Source organism: Microcaecilia unicolor, chromosome 9 (assembly GCF_901765095.1).
Source record: "Microcaecilia unicolor chromosome 9, aMicUni1.1, whole genome shotgun sequence".
In the NCBI taxonomy this organism is placed as follows: Eukaryota; Metazoa; Chordata; class Amphibia; order Gymnophiona; family Siphonopidae; genus Microcaecilia; species Microcaecilia unicolor.
The window spans coordinates 59,438,689-59,459,955 of record NC_044039.1 but is presented as its reverse complement, the minus strand read 5'-3'; the positions used below and the strand labels follow the sequence as shown (position 1 = coordinate 59,459,955).

The following is a 21,267-nucleotide window of genomic DNA, read 5'->3' as shown; positions in this document are numbered from 1 at the left end:
CTCAGGAGGAGAAAGCTGCCTTTCAGGAGAGGGATCAGAGGGAAGACCACCAGACTCCTCGTCAGAGAAATATCTCGGGTCTTCCTCTGCTTCCCACGAGGCCTCACCCTCAGTGTCGGACACTAGTTCGTGGATTGCAGTTCAAAGCTGGGCCTGTCTCGACTCTGTGGAAACATGGCCATGGTGGGCACGTCGAGAGGAAGACTCCCGCATCAATGTCGTTGGGGAGTCAGCCTGGGAGGCTGCCGATGCAGGTACCGCAAGCGGTACCGGGACCGGAGACCTCACGACAGGCGAGGGGGCCAGCCGGCACCTCACTCAACGGCACCGGCGGCGCAAGCACCCCAGTACCGGAGGAGAAGGGCGCAACAGCGCCTCCAGAATCCCTGGAAGGATGGCCCCGAGGCTCTCGTTCAGAGCGGCTGTCGAGGAAGGCAAGGAGTCTGGTACCGGTGACAAGCTCAGAATCTGTCCGGGACGCAGAGGCGGTACCGGGCTGTCCACAGTGGAACGCACTGACACCTCCTGTATGGAGGGTGAGCGGTCCTCCTGGCGTCGACACTTAGTGGGTGCCGGTGCCACCAGCGACCCAGAGCTCTCGGTACCGCGTCTGGAAGGCAACCGATGACGATGCTTCTTTGCCTTCGCACGAAGCACGTCACCGGAAGAGGAGGACGTTGAATCCAAACGTCTCCTCTGGGCCGGGTCCGAAAGAGGTCAATCCCGGGGGGGCCTGTACCGCAGGAACCCTCGAGGCAGGCGGAGACCTACTCGAGGGCTCACCGCTACCAGCAGGGGAATGGACAGCCCTCACCTGCACTCCGGAAGACGAAGCACCCTCCGACGACATCAATACCACCGATGACCTCGGTATCACAGACGTTGGAGCACCGGCTGAAGACCTGGGTACCGCAGAAGTCGACGCACCGGACGACGACCTCGGTACCGAAGACGTCGAAGCACCGGACGAGGCCCCGAACAAAAGGTTCCATTGGTCCAATCTCGCCGCCTGAGTTCTCTTGTTCAACAGAAGACAGAGAGTACAGGCCTGGGGACGATGCCCGGCCCCCAGACACTGAAGGCACAAAACGTGCCTATCAGTAAGCAAGATAGTCCGGCAGCACTGGGTGCACTTTTTGAAGCCGCTGGCAGGCTTCGAGGACATGGGCAGAAAAATCATGCCAGCGAAGTCAAAATTCGCGATGATGGCAATGGCACCAAAACAAGTTAGAAAAAACCTGTACGGGTGGCCACCCGACAACGAAAGAAAACTTAACGGGAAAAACACTCGAAATAAAGGAATTTTTTTTTTTTTAAAGTTGAAGAACACGACGGAAAGAAGATTCCAGACACTTCCGAACGGAAGAACGCGGCGAAAAGATGCGAGGGGTCTCCTTGGGGCGCAGACCGACCGAAAACAGCCGTCCTGAGCCACGGAAAAAAGAAGACTGGCGAACACGCTCGCGTTCGGGCGGGAAGACAGTCGCGCATGCGCATGCGAGGGCTAGCAAACGCTGTTGCTAGTGAAGATCTCCGATCGGAGGGGCTGCCTTGGACATCACCCATTCGTGAGAACAAGCAGCCTGCTTGTCCTCGGAGAAACATCACTACAGCAGTAGGGGCAAAAGAAAACAACACAATTAAAAGAAAAATGAAACCACATGATGCCTTGCAGATAACAGACATCTATCTAAATATACCGTCATTTTGATATATGTAATAACGTAGTTAGTGGGAGGAGATCGATAAACATACTTTAATGTGTGCAATGACGTAGCTACTGGGAAGAGCTTAAAAAAACTTAAGAAAAATATATATTATGTGATTGTATCTGCCAACTAGACAGTATAGATATATATGTTAGGTAAAGGAAATATGTATTTAAAAGAAATGTGTGGTGTATTATGACAACTGTCTGTGGGCAGTAACAATATGGAACTCGGACATAAAAAATATGTATCTATAAAAGATAGTTTCAATATATATTTCTTTAAAGGAAGACTGTTAAGTCTAAGTCTGTATTTAGACTTTAGGAATTACAGTGTCAAATTCAAAAATTAAATGCTTTTCTTCTTGTAACAATAGATTATCAGTATCGCCCCCTCTCTATTTTGGAATAATTTGTTTGAATACTAAAAAATTAAGATCTTCAATGGTATGATTCAAATCATTCCAATGTGATACTAATGGAGCTGTTAGTATATTTCTATTTATGCAACTCTTATGTTCAATGATTCTGATTTTTATCATGCATTTCGTCTTGCCTATATACAAGAGATTACAGGGGCATCTGATAATATATATTACCCCAGTTGAGTTACAGTCAGTATGTTTTCTTAGCGCATATCTTCCATCCTGCCAATCCTCCCTCTTTTTTCCCCATCCACAGAATATGTTTAGCGACTCAGAGTCGCCAACCCGCCCAAATAAACATAGAAAAAAGGCACTGCAAACCACCTAATTCTCTAGAAGGGAACCATAACTGGTAGGGTCATAAACAAATAGAGGAGACAAGGTAGCACCATCATCTTCAACACCTCAATTCTACCCAACCATGAGACCATCAGCTTATGCCAACTGTACAGATCCCACCGAATTTGACCAATCAGAGCCTTGTAATTCAATTCATATAGGCTCTCCCCATTTTGTGCCAAAACTATACCTAAGTATCTTAAAGGGGTGCACGCCCATTGAAATGGGAACTGGGACCTTAAAGCTCTAACTGTAGCCAGCAAAATGCCCACATTTAAAATCTCTGACTTCCTCATATTTACCTGAAAACCTGAGACCCACCCATAAGCTTCCAATTCATCCATCATTCCCCACAAAGAGGCCTCCGGCTTCGTAAGTGTCAATAGAACATCATCAGCACAAAGATATATTTTATGCTGTGTCCCATGTACCCGCACTCCTGAAATCAAGGCATTATCCCTAATTCTATGGGCCAGGGATTCAATAACCAACACAATGGTGATAAGGGCAACCCCAACGTGTGCACCTCTTAAGACGAAATGTCTCCGAGTAGCCTCCATTAACCTTAACACAGACCACTGGGTTAGTATAAACCATGTGAATCCAATTAAAAAACCAAGGCCCAATCCCTAAGACCCACAATACCAGAAACAAGAAGGCCCACAACACTCGATCAAAGGCCTTCTCCATATCTAAAGATAGCAGGAGAAGGTCCTGACCTGTCCCCTGCGCCCTATGTATCACATTAAGAACCCTCTGGATATTACCACCCGTCTGACGTCCACTCACAAACCCAACCTGGTCCAGATGTATAACCCCCCGAGCAGTACGCTCTAACCGACCTGCCACCACCCTAGTAAATATTTTGGTATCAACCCCCAACAATGAGATGGGACAATAAGAGCTACACTGTGTGGGGTTCTTACCCTCTTTCGGGATCACTGCAATACCTGCTAGGTGCATAAAGTACAAAAGTTGCGCACCCTCTCCAAATGAGTTGAAAAGACGAACCAGAGGCTCTACCAACAGGTGATGGAAGCATTTGTATAACGACACCATAAAACCATCTAACCCCGGGGACTTCTCTGGTTTCAGAGCGCAAATGACCCACTGCACCTCAATTCCTGTAATAGGGCATTCCAGGAGTTCCACATCCCTGTCCGGAAAGCCCTGAAGGCCGAGGTTTTCAAAACAGGCATCCAGTTCTACATCTGCTGGTTCATGCTCAGGTGTATATAACTCAGAAAAAAATTCCCCAAAACTCATCCAAATGGCCCCCTCTTCCCTCAGAAACTCCCCCGACTGATTTCTGACCCCAAGAATATTAAGGTCATCCATCTTCCAATCCCATAACCTCTGTTGTACATCTCCCAACTGTCGGGACACCTCCCTATTTGCAAGGTGAGCCTGATGTCGAAACGTCAAGGCAGCTAGAAGTTGATGCAGTTCCAACACCTCAGCCAACTTTGCCCTCTTCCGCTGTGCCGCAAGTACGATCAAATGCCCCCACAAAGTAGCTTTCAGACCCTCCCAAAGGACCTCAGCAGACACCCCATCCCTATCATCTGATATAAATATTCCTCCAACCAAATTCCCCACCTGATTAGCCAATTGGGGGTCCTCAATAATACTGTCGTTCAATCTCCAACATAGCTGACCCCCCCCCCCCCCCAAGTCGAGACCAGCTGACAGGTCCAACCACACTGGAGCATGATCTGACCATACTATCTGCTCAATACCGGATTGTCGCTGCCCCGGAAACAGCTCCTTCATTACAAAAATATAATCACTCCTAGAATAACTCTGGTGTACCGGGGAAAAGAATGTAAAATCCCTCTCCAAATTATGCATTATCTGCCACCCATCTATTAAATCCAATGTAGCCAAAAATGCACAAACGTTTTTCTATCCCCCTTACTATAACTGTCTCCTCTTCCTCCTGAATTATCCCTACTATCAACTCCCCTTCTTGTAAACCTAATATTTCCCATAAAAAGGTACCCCAAAAAACGCCCTTGACCCACATTTGAGGCATAAATATTAACTAGAGTATAGATCCTCCTAGCTAGGGTTACCACCATCAAGAGAAAGTGACCTTGTGCATCCCGTTTAATCAGTTTAACCTCAACTTGCACATCCTTCGAGATCAAGATGCCCACTCCTCCGCTCATGACTCCTGCATATTAGCAGCCCAGAACCAGACAGGATATTGATGCCCCTGTATAAGTCGTTGGTGAGGCCCACCTGGAGTATTGTGTTCAGTTTGGAGGCCGTATCTTGTTAAGGATGTAAAAAGAATTGAAGCGGTGCAAGAAAAGCTACGAGAATGGTATGGGATTTGCGTTACAAGACGTATGAGGAGAGACTTGCTGAACTAAACATGTATACTCTGGAGGAAAGGAGAAACAGGGGTGATTATTGATACAGACGTTCAAATATTGAAAGGTATTAATCCGCAAACGAACCTTTTCCGGAGATGGGAAGATGGTAGAACGAGAGGACATGAAATGAGATTGAAGGGGGCAGACTCAAGAAAAATGTCAGGAAGTATTTTTTCACGGAGAGAGTAGTGGATGCTTCGAATGCCCTCCCGCGGGAGGTGGTGGAAATGAAAACGGTAACAGAATTCAACATGCATGGGATAAGCATAAAGGAATCCTGTGCCGAAGGAATGGATCCTCAGGAGCTTAGTTAAGATCGGGAGGCGGGGCTGGTGGTTGTGATGCGGGGATAGTGCTGGGCAGACTTATACGGTCTGTGCCAGAGCTGGTGGTTGGGAGGCGGGGCTGGTGGTTGGGAGGCGAGGATAGGCTGGGCAGACTTATACGGTCTGTGCCCTGAAGAGAACAGGTACAAATCAAAGTAGGGTATACACAAAAAGTAGTACATATGAGTTATCTTGTTGGGCAGACTGGATGGACCGTGCAGGTCTTTTCTGCCGTCATCTACCTATGTTACTATGTTATGACCAACAAGTACAGCAGAGCCTGCCAATCCAAGTCTTCAGGCAGGTTTCTCTGGAATTCCCTGCTGGGGTTGACTGCCCTCCTGTCTGGGTGACGCTGAAAACCCCCCACTCCTTGCCAGCAATACCCAGTCTTTGATGAATTTCCTCCTGATGTCGATCTACAGATGGCTTATGGATTCCCATAAGGCTTCCCAGGCAGCTGCAACAGAAGTAAACTTCACTGGAACTCAATTAATCGCCATTAGTAATCCAAACGGGAATGTCCAAAAGTATCTCAGCTGTGACTTGGTTAATGCCCGGGTCACCTTTCGGAAGACCTTCCTTTGGCCAGCGTGACCGCAGCCAAGTATTGAAACAACTCCACCTCCAGACCTTTCCACTGGAGGCGCCCCCGCTCCCGTGCTTTGCGCCACATACTTTCTTTATCCTAAAAACGCAGAAGCAGAAAATGTCCCGTGGCTTGCAATCCACCCAAGGGCCCAGCATCCTATACGCCCTCTCAATCATAGGCGCTCAGTCCCAGTTTCAGCATCTGACGATAGTAACCAAACAATAGAACTGCTGCACTATGGTGGTTGAGTCTTTATAGTCCGCCTCTCACCTGAACGTCATTATGCCGTATGCAGTTCTCCAACTCCTCAATTTTACAGAGAAGTTCTCGGTGTTCTTCCTGGAGGTCCGTCACCAGTCTCTGTATTTCCCACGCTCCTCTTTCACAATGATCGATATGCTCTTCCACCTGGTCCAAACAGGCATCCATTGTTCCCAGGTCAGATTAAATTTTCCTGAACCACCACCTTTATCTGTGTTTGACAGAGGCAATATCAGTTTTCAAATCTCCAAACCAAGCTTGAAGTTCTGTAGCCGTGATCCCCGCTGGGACCGCCAGCTATCTGCATTTCATCTCTGGGGACGGCAAAGACACCCACTGTGAGTCCAGCAGAAACACAGCCACCGAGCCGCGTGGTCCATTAGTTGAAGTCTTCTCTCCAGATTTCGCTGGTGTGCACCCCTCTCCACCAAAATATTGGATGCCATCAGATGACTGAGGTATTAACTCGCTGATTTAGACTGGAATCGCTATACTCCGGGTTCAATGAATCCACGAGGAAGGGGGGGGGGGTGAACTGCCGCGATTCAAACGGAGCCCCTAGATCAGGCTATCATCTCTGCCAATGACGTCACTTCCTCTTTGAGAAGACTTTTTAACTGCTTTTGCTTGTTTCTGACCCAAAGGTACTTGAAAACTAGTCAAAAAATGTACTTAATTAAAACAAAAAAGAAGCGTTCATCTTATCTTCTATTTTTTTCTATTCATTATTTTAAAAAGCGGACTAACAAGGGTATCACACCATTTTATCATAAACCTCAAAACAGATTCTACAGGACTGACTTAATAAACCTATTTTCATGTTGGAAATGGGTGTTCAAAGGGTGACAAAGCACCCATCCATCTTTTCCTGTTCTCTCCCCGCCCCCACCCACTCCTACCTTTCCCCATGAGTCTGTCATCAGAATGCTTTTATGTTTTCACATAGATTTTCTGATATATCTCATCATTTGCCTCATTTATGATCTGAAAAAGATGGTATTGCATTTGAAACTGTTTAAAAAATATGTTGTTAGCCCATTACATAAGTACATAAGTAATGCCACACTGGGAAAAGACCAAGGGTCCATCGAGCCCAGCATCCTGTCCATGACAGTGGCCAATCCAGGCCAAGGGCACCTGGCAAGCTTCCCAAACGTACAAACATTCTATACATGTTATTCCCGGAATTGTGGATTTTTTCCCAAGTCCATTTAGTAGTGGTTTATGGACTTGTCCTTTAGAAAACTGTCTAACCCCTTTGTAAAATCTGCTAAGCTAACCACCTTCACCACGTTCTCCGGCAACGAATTCCAGAGTTTAATTATGCGTTAGGTGAAGAAACATTTTCTCAGATTTGTTTTAAATTTACTACACTGTAGTTTCATCGCATGCCCCCTAGTCCTAGTATTTTTGGAAAGCTTCACATCCACCTGTTCCACTCCACTCATTATTTTATATACCTCTATCATGTCTCCCCTCAGCCGTCTCTTCTCCAAGCTGAAAAGCCCTAGCCTCCTTAGTCTTTCTTCATAGGGAAGTCGTCCCATCCCTGCTATCATTTTAGTCGCCCTTCGCCACACCTTTTCCAATTTACTATATCTTTCTTGAGATGCGGCGACCAGAATTGAACACAATACTCAAGGTGCAGTCGCACCATGGAGCGATACAACGGCATAATTAACATCCTCACACCTGTTTTCCATACCTTTCCTAATAATACCCAGTATTCTATTCGCTTCCCAAGCCGCAGCAGCACACTCAGCAGAAGGTTTCAGTGCATTATCGACGACGACACCCAGATCAGATGCAGAAGCGACCCCTCGTTCTAAGTGATGAAGGTTGGAAAACACTCCAATCTCCACGGTTCTTCGAAGGACAAGTCCAGAGAAGAGGGAACCAGATCTGACGGGGCCAGAAAGGTGCTATCAGAATCATGGGTCCGCAGTCTTGCCTGAGTTTTCAGCAGAGTCTTCCTACTAAAGGTATGGGAGGATACACATACAGAAGGCCTGTCCCCCAATGTAGGAGAAAGGCATCTGACGCTAGTCTGTCGTGGGCCTGAAGCCTGGAACAGAATTGAGGGACCTTGTGATTAGTCTGAGTGGCAAAAAGATCCACCGAGGGGGTGCCCCACGCTCGGAAGATCTTTCGGACAACGTCCATATTCAGCGACACTCGTGAGGTTGCATGATCCTGCTCAACTTGTCAGCCAGACTGCTGTTTACGCCTGCCAGATACGTGGTTTGGAGAATCATGCCGTGCTGATGTGCCCAAAGCACATCCTGACGGCTTCCTGACACAGAGGGCGAGATCCGGTGCCCCCCTGCTTCTTGGTGTAATATATCGCAACCTGATTGTCTGTCTGAGTTAGGATAATTTGGTTGGACAGCCGATCTCTGAAATCCTTTAGAGCATTCCAGATCACTCGCAATTCAGGAGGTTGATCTGAAGACCTTTTTCCTGAAAAGACCAAGCTCCTTGAGTGTGAAGGCCATCTACATGAGCTCCCCACTCCAAGAGGGATGCATCCGTCAACAGCACTTTTTGTGGCTGAGGAATTTGGAATGACGTCCCAAGGTCAGATTGGAGCGAATGGTCCACCACTGTAGGGAATTGCAAAAATCAGTGAAAAGATGCATGACATCCTCTAGATCCCCTGTAGCCTGACACCACTGGGAAGCTAGTTACCATTGAGCTGATCTCATATGTAATGTGCCATGGGAGTCACGTGAACTGTGGAGGCCATGTGGCTGAGAAGCCTCAACATTTGTCCGAGCTGTGATCTGTTGAGATGTTTGAGCCGAGGACACTAAGGCTAGAAGATTGTCGCCCTTGCCTGGGGGAGATGAGCTCAAGACGTCCTTGTGTTCAACAGAGCTCCTATGAATGCCAGTTTCTTAACTGGAACTAGGGGGGGACTTGGGATAATTTATTACAAACCCCAGCAGTTCGAGCAGTTGAATAGTAATCTGCATGGATCGTAGAACTCCTGCCTCCGTGGTGTTCTTTACCAGCCAATCATCGAGATAAGGGAACACATACACTCCCAGTCTGCGTAGCGATGCTGCGACAACTGCCAAGCACTTTGTAAAGATCCTGGGCGTAGATGCTAGACCAAAAGGGCAGCACGCAGTACTGAAAATGCTGATTTTCCCAAACAAAATTGAATGTACTTCCTGTGAGCTGGAAGAACAGAGATGTGAGTACAGGCGTCCTTTAAGTCCAGAGAGCATAGCCAATCGTTTTCATGAATCATGGGAAGAAGGGTGCCCAGGGAAAGCATCCTGAACTTTTCTCGGACTAGAAATTTGTTTCAGGCCCTTAGGTCTAGGATGAGATGCATTCACCCCCTGTTTTCTTTTGCACAAGGAAGTACCTGGAATAGAATCCCAGCCCTTCTTCCCCTGGTGGAACGGGTTTCGACCACATTGGCCTTTAGAAGGGCAGAGAGTTCCTCTGCAAGTACCTGCTTGTGCTGGGGAGCTGAAAGATTGAGCTCCAGGTGGGCAATTTGGAGGTTTTTGATTCCAGATTCAGAGTGTATCCTAAACAGACTATTTGAAGAACCCCACCTGTCGGAGGTTATAAGAGGCCACCTGTGGTTGAAAAAATATCAACCTCCCCCAACAGGCGATCGTCCGGCACGGATACTGTTACCTCGGCGATGCTGCTCCGGAGCAGTCAAAAACCCGTCCCTTGTGTTTTGCTGGGGAGCCGGAGGGGCCTTCGGCTCACGCCGCTGACAAGAGCGAGCTGCTGGGAACGGCCTGAACAGGCTGTCGAGAGGCAGGAGTGTACCTACGCCTATTATAGGGAGCACCTCCTCCTCCCTCCAAAAACCTCCTAAAGGAGGAGGTAGTAGCAGAAGGCGTCCGGCGGGAGAGAGAATCCATAGTATCATGCTGTTTCTTGAGGGTATCGACCATATCCTCAACCTTCTTCTCCAAAAAGATTATCCCCCGGCAAGGAACATCTTCCATCACTGCTGGGGTCTTCTGATCCAGGGCCGAGACACACAGCCATGAGAGTCTGCGCATCACGATACCCTGAGCAGGTAATCAGGATGCGGCATCAAAAGTGTCGTAAGCCCCCTGGCCAGAATTGCGACACGCCTTCTGCTGCCTGACCACCTGGTGAAAAGGTTCAGCAAGCTCCGGAGGAAGAGCTTCAACTAAATTGGACAGTTGCTGAACAGAGTTTCGTAAGTGAATGCTGGTCTACAGCTGGTATGTTTGAATCTTGGCGGCGAGCATTCAGCCTGATACATACGCCTCCCAAAAGCATCCAAGGTCCTAGACTCTCTGCCCGGGGGCGCCGAGGCATAGTCTCTAGTACTCTTGGCTCTCCTGAGAGCAGAGTCACAACCACAGAAATCGTGAGGCAGTTGGGCCTTCACCATCACAGGCTCACCATGGACTCTGTACTGGGACTCGGACTTCTTGTTGACCACCGAATTAGAGAGAGGGCCAGACTAATTCCGCAACATCACTTCCCTGAGTGTATTGTTCAGGCAGGCCGTTGCACCTCTTTAGGCGGAGAAGGATAATCCAGAACCTCGAACATCTCAGCCCTGGCTCATCACAGCCTCTATGGGAAATGGAATGTCCTTAGACATTTCCCGCACAAAAGATGAAAAAGAAAGACTTCAGGTGGAGACTGTCTAACTTCAATAGGCGGAGTAGGATCAGAAGGAAGCCCCTGAAAATCTTCCTCCGAAAAATACCTGAGGTATTCCTCCTCTCCCCATGAGTGCTCCTCTTCGGTGTCGGACAACAAGCTCTCGAAGAGCAGCCCAAACCCGAGCCTGTCTCGACTTCTAGGATCAATGTCCTCGCGGGGGATGTTGAGAAGTCGATTCCTGCCTGGACTCCGGCGAGGCTTCCTCCACCGACATCAAGGGAGAGTCAACCCGGGTGGTAACCGGCTTCAGGGCGGGGACCTCCTCACAGGAGATGGGGTCAGACGCCGTCTCAGCAGTAGGTACGGGAGGCGCAAGCACCTCCAGTACCAAAGCAGACTGACGGAACAGTCCTTCCAGAAGCTCTAGAAGAATGGCCCGGAGACGATCATCAAGAGCTGCCATCGAAAAAGGCTGTGGGGCCGGTGGTGTATGGAGTCGGTGCCAGAATCTGAAGGGGCTCAAGAGCCGGTATCAGGCTGCTGGTACGACCGAGCATCGCACCTCTTGAATGGGAGGTGTGAGCGTCCTCCGCGCCGACGCTTTCTCATGTGCCGACCCCCGGCTCCCCGGAGTTCTCGGTACCATGAAGAGGAGATCAATGACGGTGATTCTTCTCCTTCGGTCGACGCCCGTCATCGACACTCCTCGGTACAACGAGGCGAACATGGAATCCTCCACGCCTCCTCGGGGCCGGGTCCAACGAAGGTCGGTCCCGGGGGGCCTGCATAGCAGTAGGCCTCGAGGACAGGTGGAGACCCGCTCGATGCCTCGCTGCTCCCAGCTCGAAGTGGTCTTTCGGCAGCCATTACCTGGACTCTCGGTGCTGCTTCCCTCGACGTCGACACCGCCGACCTGGTACCGATGTCGCTACCAACGTCGAAGGACCGGACCGATCTGGGAAAAGCCGCTCACGCTGAGCCTCTCAAGCTACCTGGGTCCTTCTTTTTCATCAACTTGCACAGCTTACAAGCAGCAGGAAGATGATCAGGCCCAAGACACTGAAGGCACAACACGTGGGGGTCGGTACTCGAGATGGTTCGGTTCCAAGTACAGCGCTTGAAGCCGCTGGGAGTCCTCGATGTCATGGACGGAAAAATAGCGTCCCGCGAAATTAAACGGCTCGATTGTGCCAAAGGAAAAGGCACAAGGAAAAAAGGGAAAAAACTCGGAAGTCGAACGGCACTGAGGGGTGGGCCACAATGGAAAAAGAAAGGAAACTTCCAACCGGGCAGAAAACTAAAAATAAAGGAACTTTTTTTTTTTTTTTTTGTATTAAAGGAGAAGAAAAAAAGAGAAAAAAGAAGAAAAGGGCGTGTTAAAACGCAAAAAATCACGGTCTCCTGAGCGAAAACGAAGGAGAGCAGTCCGAAAAACAACTCTCCTCAATCGCGAAAAAAAAGAAACTGGTCAGTCAAGCTCACCTCATGGGCAGGAAGCGTTCTCGCGCATGTGTGGTGTGCTCGGGCCCGCGCGGGCAAGCCTCTCAAAACTTCTGTTTTTTTCTAAAGAAAAGTTCCGGTCTCCTGGGCCGTCGCAGACGATGACCCACACGTAAAAATATGGAGCCTGCTTGTCCTCGGAGAATAATTTGAGAGCGAGGAGACTTGCTCAGAGGTGGTTGGGATCAGTTGGTGGGAGGAGGGTGGTAGTGTAGAGCACAAACAGCAGGTGCAGGCGGACCTGAGCTGTGCTGGGGACATACCTCCAGGTGGCTGAAGGGTTAGCCCCAGGCGGTGTGACTAGGCATTTCGTAACAGAAGGGCTTTATCTCCTGATTAAAGATTGTTTGGCTATTTCACTCTGCCTCCCCGTTTATTATTCACACGACCCTTCCGACTCCCTCCCCCTCCTCTTTTAGTTTCAAAAGCTTTTTACAAAATTGGAAAGATTCTTTCCTGTCTAAATTTTGTAGTTCCTTTTCCCGACTTTGATGTATATATTATTTTTGTTTTGTAAATTGCTGTGAACTACCAATTAGATATAGCGGTATATCAAGCACTAATAAACCATAAATACATTCAGGTACTTTAGGTATTTTCCTGTCCCCAGATGGCCTCTGCTCCCTAGGCTAGCTGTATTTCCTGTAGAGACAGCACTGCGTTTCAGAGATGGATAATCACTCAGAATTCACATTAACCTCATTTCAGAATGAGCGCAGTCTGTGGCCCTAGACAAGGACTGTCACTAAAATGGCCAGCCTAAGTTGAATTGAAAGGTTGGTATAAAAATACAGTTATTGACAACTTCAAATGAAGGCCCATGATGTTGTAAGCCCAATAGAAGTTTGTTCCAATTAACCAAGACGACCTAAAGAGCAGGATAAAATTGCTAGTCAAAAACCCCCCAAACTTAACTGGGATAAGTTTTCATGTCCTACTATTCTTATATGTGACTATATGCCTATGCTTGTTTTCAACACTCATCAAAATTTAAATCCTGCACATCAGTCCACGTGTATGAAATAAGTTTTCTGTACAGTATCGCCTACCTGAATTAGTGCATAGAAGATTTTCAGGATCTGCTTCTGCAGTAGCACAGAGTAATGAGATGCATCAGTAAGAAGCTGGATAATTTGATGCTGAAGTCGAGGCAAGAAAATCTGCATTGCTGCAATGAGGGGATCTCGCTCCTCTGCCTTCTTATACCTTCAATTAAACAGTCAACTTTTAAAACCTGGCTCCATTCTAGAAGTCTCATATAGGGTGCTCAGTGGCTTAGTACATTTAAAAATTGTGAGAAGGAATCCAGATCGCAATAGAGGATCCAAGACTGAACAGGCTGCACTACAGGTCTCACACCTCCACGAGAATAAGCCCTACTCCTGCCTCTTGGAATCTTTTCTGCTATGTTCAGAGTTTCAAATAGAGAATGGTCCCACTTCTTGGTCTTTTGGCCAAGAATGAGAACATGCTCATCAAGGAAGGTTAATGTTCTGGCACAATACAATGTTGCAATTACAAAGCAGAAGCACTGAACAAAAACATCCCTATACAAACCTGCTTAGGTTAACATCCAGAATTAAAGGATTGAATAATATCCATTTGACAAGTGCTGCACCCAGCAATTTACCAGTCAAGAAACCTTCCTACCTGAACTTCTCTTTTATGTAAGCACAGATACTGCTTCAGCAGTACAAGTTGGTAGCTATCTATTCCAAAACCCTTGAGGAAAACAGAACTATTTCCTGAAATCCAAATTTTGGTAGGACAGTGCTTAGAGAGAAAACATGGAGTACTGAAATTTCTCGAGGATATGGAAACAAATTAACACCTAAAATTAAAAGGATAAAATGGTCTCTAGGTTTTGTTTCTGATGGATTTCCTGATAAAGTTGATAGTATAAAATGGTAAGGGTTTTTACTTAGAGAACACATACTAATGCTGTGCCACAACATCTGGACATTCTATATGATGTGGTTGGAAGGTCCAAAACCCATCATGATTATAGACTATACAGCTAAGCTAATGTGCACATTAAACTAAATAGCTCAGACTCTAAAAAGGAGTATGCAGCTCTCATGTACCTCATAAAAAGGTGAAATTCTTTTTACCCTGCTAATTTAATTTCCTTTGACTCTTGCTAGACCAACCCAGACAAGCAGGTTATGCTCCTCAATACTGGCAAGTTGCAAGGCTATACCACTCCTTATGCTGGTGACAACATCAATGAAAGTCAATGTTCTTTGCTTCCATCTGCTGGCCAGGGAGCAAAACCCACTCATCTGGATCGGTCTAGTAAGACAATAAGGAAAGTGTCATTAACATCCAGAAAAAACCTAAGTCATTCTATTGTCTCCAGAATAATACAGAGAGAAAAAAAAAGAGTTCAAGAATTTAATTAAGTTTGAGGGGTTGTGATGTTACCTAAAGCAGATCTCTCGTAAAAGTTATATACTCCCCACTTACTCATAGGTTTTCACTAGCTGGTAGAGACACAGCAGACTGCCAAGCCAGCTCCCACAGTTTTGAGACTGTAAGTAAAGCCCTATTTTTGTCTACTACTGCCTGTCCAGCGACCAGGAAAGTCATGTTTAATGATAGCCCGCAAGCACATGGTGAGCTGAGCCCTAGGTAAAACAGAAATGGAACAGATTATTATTAAAAAAAAACAAAAAAAAGAGGTACAGAATATTCGTATTGAATTCAATTTGGTCCTAAATAGTGCCTTGACTACATTATTTGTATTCAGCCAAATAGTGATTTAAATTCAAATATGAATAATCTGGGCTCTACTGAGCTAAATCCTACTGAAATAAACACTTAATCTCTGATTTCACATTGCTTCTTTTATTATTTATGTTATGTTAAAGCTCAATGCTCATTATTTGTATTCAGTATTCGTATTTGGCCAAATAATATTTTTCATTATTTGTATTCACCCAAATATTAAAATATGTTATTAGGTATAGCTCTACGCAAGGCAATTCATTAGGTATAGCTCTATGCAAGGCAATTCATAAATGCAAAGTCTTTGAGATTATGGGGTCTTTACTAAACTGCATTGTGTTCAATGCATATTAAGCATTAAATTGTGTTTTGTGTTTAAAAAATCCTTAACATGCAGCAAAAGTTGCTACAGTGCATTAAAACCTAATAAGAAATTTAGGTTAACGTGGGTAATGGGAGGCAATGATATTAATGCACATAGTATAACATGGCAGAGGGTAATTTTATAACAGAGCACCTAGTTTAAGAGGTCAAGTAAATACCAACTTAGGCACTACTTTTTTAAAGACGTAGATGCTTGTGTGTCTTATAAATTCTAGCTTAAGCAGCAAAATTGCACAGACATTTACACCTGCTTAACATGGGATACAAATGTCTCCATCTAGAATACATGTTATTTTATAATCTATGCATGTACTTTCAAACTCTGCCCACACTTCGCCCAAATTCTGCCCCTGTACATGCCTACTGGCAAAGTATACACCATCATTCGACAATGCATGCAATTTCATGCCCCTCAGAATTTTAGAACAGGCCACAAACACATCAGAATAACTTGATAAAACTACCCTTTACTGCGAAACAGTTAACCACATCTTCAAAGATGTAGTTGTTTCCACTATCCTCTGCTGTGTTAATAGCTAGCTCTCCCCAAATGTCGGTAATGCCCCCTTTCACCTCCAAGCCTTACCATAGAGATTTTGCCTTCAACATTTGTTAATGGCAAGACTTTACCATCAGTCAATAGATCTCCTCTCTCTCTATATAGAACACATTATGAGATGAGTACTCTCTCACCTTCCTTAAATCAAGATGCCAGTTACTTTCCAAAAAGAATATCCCAAGACTTGCTAATAAATCATTAAGGGTCCGAAATTAAATAATGGGGTTATTTAATAATTGTTTACGTGGGCTGCCACAAGGCCCATAGAAGAAATAAAGCAGATAGTATGTGCTAACCATTATAAATGATCTAGGGGTCACGTGATGCTGAAGGGCTGATTGGACGTCTGTAAGCGCAGCTCCCTTCCCCTGCGTCTCAATTCCCCTTTTTGATGGTATATACAGCACCCTAAATGGGGTGGAAAAGGTATTGGCCAGTACAGGAAAGCAGGAAGCAGCGATCGGTGTCTAAATCGGCTGGAGGGGGAGCGGAATGCCAATTAGATCGGCAAAAACAGGGAAAGAGAAGGGCAGTGTGCTGAAAACAAAAATGGTGTCGCTGAGCACATCGAGTACGCGCGCCGAACCCACCATCCCTGCCGCTGCAGCCACAGACCCCCGACCCCAGTACAGACGAAGAAATGGTGCAAATCTCTCAAACATATGTCGCAACTATTAGATGATAAGCTGGCAAAATTAAACGAGGGCAATGGATGAAATAAAGGAATACATCACTACCCACGCGGCTAGATTGCAGGAAGCGGAGGAAAGAATTGCCTCGCAGGAAGAGCACATGTCGGCAGCAAAAAGCCGGATCGAAGAGATGGAAGAACAAATAAATACAGAGAGATCGCATAAAGGATCAAGAAAATAGAGGCAGGAGAAACAATATCCGCATAGTGGGGATACCTGAATCGGTTTGCAGATGTAGAGCTCAAAGAATTCGCTGAAAGCTGGCTCCCGCAGCAACTAGGGCTGAGTGCAGACTTCGGTCGGGGGCAAGTGGAGCGCATACATCAAGTAGGTCCGAGGAGAGCAATGGAGGGCCGGCCAAGACTGATAATCGCCAGGTTCCTGAGTTATGTGGTTAAAGCCACGCTTCTGGAGAAATTCAAAAAGCTACGGAGGGTGGAGTACAAGGGTGGAAGGATCCTGCTTTTTCAGGATTTCTCAGCCAAAGTAATGGAACAGCGGAGAGTGTTAGCCCCGTACTGCACTAAATTGTATGAGAAAGGCATCAAATTTGCTTTCCAATACCCAGCCAGAGTGCGGATTACGTATAATAATACCACTTGCACATTGACGAAGGCAGAGGAGCTGCGAGCGTTTTCTGGATAGAGTTCTGAACCACCAAAGGAGAAATGTGGAGGAGCAGTGAGCTGAGAGTTATGGTGGTGAGCAGCAATTGACTTGAAAGGGGTTGCAATTACATTGTTTTGAGTAGTTAACAGCTAATTATCAGTATGCAGAGGCTGCAGATGATCCTTTGGAAGGAACTTTGCACTTGCATCACGGACTGGGCAAATGAACCTGACTTGGCTAACATAACAACAGCCTGCCACAAGTATAGTGGAGGGCCCAAGGGGTGAGAGGTTGATTTCATCTGTGAAATGGTGCAGGATTGGAGGTCAGATTAGTAGAGGGTTTGTTCGTGAAGATCCCTGAGATCCTGCACCTACGATACCTGCCTGACACTGACCTGCTAAGTATAGAACTTTTGGACCTCAGCAAGTAGCAGCACAAAAGTGGAAACTGCACAGTGGTTTAAGCTGTTTTTAGTAGGTTTTGTTTGCACTTTTGTACAGTAGTTGCGTACAATTCAGAAGTGTTAGGCGATAGGGATTTTTATTGTAGGAGGGTGGGGGGAGAATTGTGGAGGGTTTGCAATAGTTGGGTGCCTATACTGAAGAGGGAAGAGAGGGGGCGGGTAAGGGGAAGGGAGCATGTTGCTGTCTGGTTTGAGGGAGGTGGTTGAGAAATGGGCTTTCAACTGATCGGGAAGGGGGGAGGGCAGAGGGGAAGTGTGGGTGGGATGGGTGCTTGTGTTAGGTCTGGTGGGATGGTACATGCGAATGTGGGGGTATGTGTGGGATAGAGTGAATGCGGAGTGGCTGAGGGAAGGTGCGATTAATGAGAGAGTTAGTGGCATGGAGGCATCGGGATGAGGGGGGAGGGCGAGAAGCCTACTTGAGAAGAGTTTGGGGGGGAGGGATGCAGGGAAGGGTGAGGGGGGGAGACTGAGGACTGACAACACCATTGAGGGTGCAAAGGAAGCTTTGTGTGCACTGGGGGGAAAGTTGGGATATTCAGTGGGACGGATCTCCGGATGGAGTCACTGGTTTACTGGTTTAAGAATGGAGTGATGAAGGATTGGGAAAACGGGTAGTATTAGGGTGACATCAGTCAATGTAGATGCAGTGCACTCCCTGATTAAAAGAAAGAAAATATTGCAGCACGGAAAGCAAATGAAAACAGACATCTTTATGCTGCAGGAAACCCATCTATCCGCACCGGAACATCACAAATTGAAACAGGGCTGGGTGGGAGACATAGCCTTCTCCTCATATAATAGTAGACAGAGGGTGTGGCCATCCTCATGCGCAAGGGACTAGAGATAGTCTGTCATAAAACCATTCAGGACCCTGAGGGAAGGTATGTGGTGTGGGTGGGGGTGGTCCAAAGTATGAAGGCAGCATTCTGTTCGGTTTATGCCCCTAACATATACTCTAAGAAGTTCTATTCCCATTTACTGTCGACCCTAATGCAGTTACAAGACTATCAACTAATAGTAGGAGGGGACTTTAACATAACGGCGGATCCCATGATTGACTGCAGCCCACCAAAGAGTTGGCCTAAGGGAATGGAGGAGAGGGGTTTAGGAATTCTGAAAAGGGACTTGGGTCTGGTAGATATATGGAGGGCACTGCACCCTGATGAGAGAGAATACACTTATTTTTCAAATGTACATAAATGTCACGCCAGATTAGATTACATATTGGATTTCCCCATCTCTGTTCTCAGTGAGCAGAGCCGCAGCAATGAGGTGGGAGTAGTATCTGATCATAGTTTAATATGGGTGGAGCTTGGAAACAGGGGGAGAGAGAAAAACAGCAAGGCTGGCGCAAGAACCCTACCTTATATAGGGATCCGGACTTCAGAAAGTATATACTGCAGGAATGGGAACTATTTTAGTAGATAATAAGAAAGGAGAGGTAGAACCCGTTGCTATTCCACACCCCCCCCCCCCCCCCCCCCCCCCCCCCCGGAGACAACTTCCCAAAATCGACCTGCCCGCACAGGAGAGACTGTGCCGCCGAGATCCAGGAGCGGGAGGGAGTGCCAACGCGGGAGCGCACCAGACCGCTGCTGCACACTGAGAAACTCTCGGCGATCTCGCTCCGCTCCGATTGATGCTCATAACGGAGGAACGAGCTGAAGGACAACACAACCGATTTCCAATCGGACACACGGTTCGAACTCCCGCTGCAACCGACGGGTGGGATCACTGAGAAGCCCGGGAGAGAAGAGTGTCGATGGTGGAGTGCAGACGGGAACAAGGAGGAGGAGAACGCGGCGACTGTAGAGACGCGCGGGGATTCTGAAGCCAGAGAAAGACGTACCGGAACACGGGAGCTATGCAGGTCTGAACAAGCCTCCTTTTCACATAAGAACTGAATATAAACAATCACACCGCATCAGCCACGATTCAAATGTAGACACTTTGCTTTGTTCTAAATATAACATAAATAAGGTGCGCTGTCTCAATTGTAATACGGCTCTATTGATCTAAACGCTGTTCTGCTCTGAACGCATTGTTCACTTGAACTTTCACTGCAAATGATCCTGCTTGTAAGTACACGGCTTTGCTGAACTAGATGTTGCTCTGTTCTGCATGCATGGTGTATAGTGCTTGTAAGTGCATTGCCTTATTGAATTAGATGCTACTTTGCTCTGTATGCACTGGGTATAGTGCTTGTAAGTGCACTGCTTTATTGAATTAGATGCTGCTTTGCTCTGTATACATTGTGTATAGTGAACTAAACTCTGTTGCCACATTTTAGGGCACTACCTACCGAGACCCAACTGTAGAAACCGTGCTAAATTTTATTGCAATTTTTTGCACACTGTTTACAGAGACCCAGTAGTAGACATCGTGCACTAGGTGCACCGCGCATATTGCACCTCACATCCTAATTACGGTTGCTTTAGAAAATGCTGTAGTGTCTTAAACGCTGACATGTACCCCAGCAAAATACCCCTGACTATCTACTGTTTCATCCTACTCATACATGCACATAAAACTCACGATACATATAACAACAATCTCATAACTTACGAACCACACACCATACACGCACAAATCATGCCCTCACAAAACAACAACAAAGCCCACAACAAACCCACAACCTACAGACACCAACAAGGGACATCAAAAAATGAAAACACCAAATCCACATATCAAGAAAACAGACAACTGATAAAAATCACCACAAACCTGAACCCAAAGGAGCAATACCAACTAATACAAATATGATACTCTAATGCTAGATCAATAATTTAAAAAACCACAACGATAACTGACTGGATAACGGCAGATCACCTTGACTTCCTTCTCATTAATGAAACCTGGATCCATGACTCCAAAGACCCTATAATCCTAGAGCTTTGCCTACCAGGCTACAAAATTACCCATTGGACAAGGGAAGGAAAAAGAAGCGGAGGCATAGCTATAATTTATAAATCCCAATACACAGTCACAACAACAGATGAATCTATCCTTCCTCAACTCGAAATAGCCTCAGTCAGAATCAACCACCCCAACTTACAGGATCCACTAAACATAATCCTATTTTATAGACCACCGGCTAAATGACAAGATGCCCAGATACACTTCATGGACTTCATATCAAACACCTGCCTGTCCTCCCAAAATATTCTTATAGCAGGAGACATCAACCTTCATCTGGAAGATACTAACACAAACAATGTACACGAATGCAAGGAATTCCTCCAACTCTGGGAGATCCACTGGCCTAACATGCAACCCACCCATAAGAGAGGACATACATTAGACATCATTACCCATAAATTTTCATCAGAAGGGAACCTCAGAATCAAAGACACAAAATGGACAGCCACACCGTGGTCAGACCACTACAAGGCAAACACCTCCCTCCTTTGGAAAACAAAAGAGACACAACAAAAACAAGAAAAAAGAACATACACCACAAGAGGCAAAATAGACCCTCTAACATTTGGCAACACATATACACCGACGAATGGACAACAACCTCAGACTCACCCCAATTTCTACAAGAATGGGACAACAGATGCAAAACAGTTCTAGACAAAATAGCACCACTCCAAACTAGAACCTCACATAGGAAAAGCTCATTCCCGTGGTTCAACGAAGAACTGAAAGAACTAAAAACACAAGTTAGAAGGC

General features: G+C 46.4%; 1 protein-coding gene across 1 annotated transcript in view; it reads right to left on the bottom strand.

Moving 5' to 3' along the window:
• IPO8 (importin 8) overlaps window positions 1–21,267 on the bottom strand; it is an 882,901-nt gene that overhangs the window by 692,348 nt on the left and 169,286 nt on the right. The window contains 3 exon segments of the mRNA XM_030214557.1: window positions 13,202–13,358; window positions 14,619–14,707; window positions 14,710–14,779. Of these exon segments, the coding sequence (XP_030070417.1) occupies window positions 13,202–13,358; window positions 14,619–14,707; window positions 14,710–14,779 (316 nt within the window).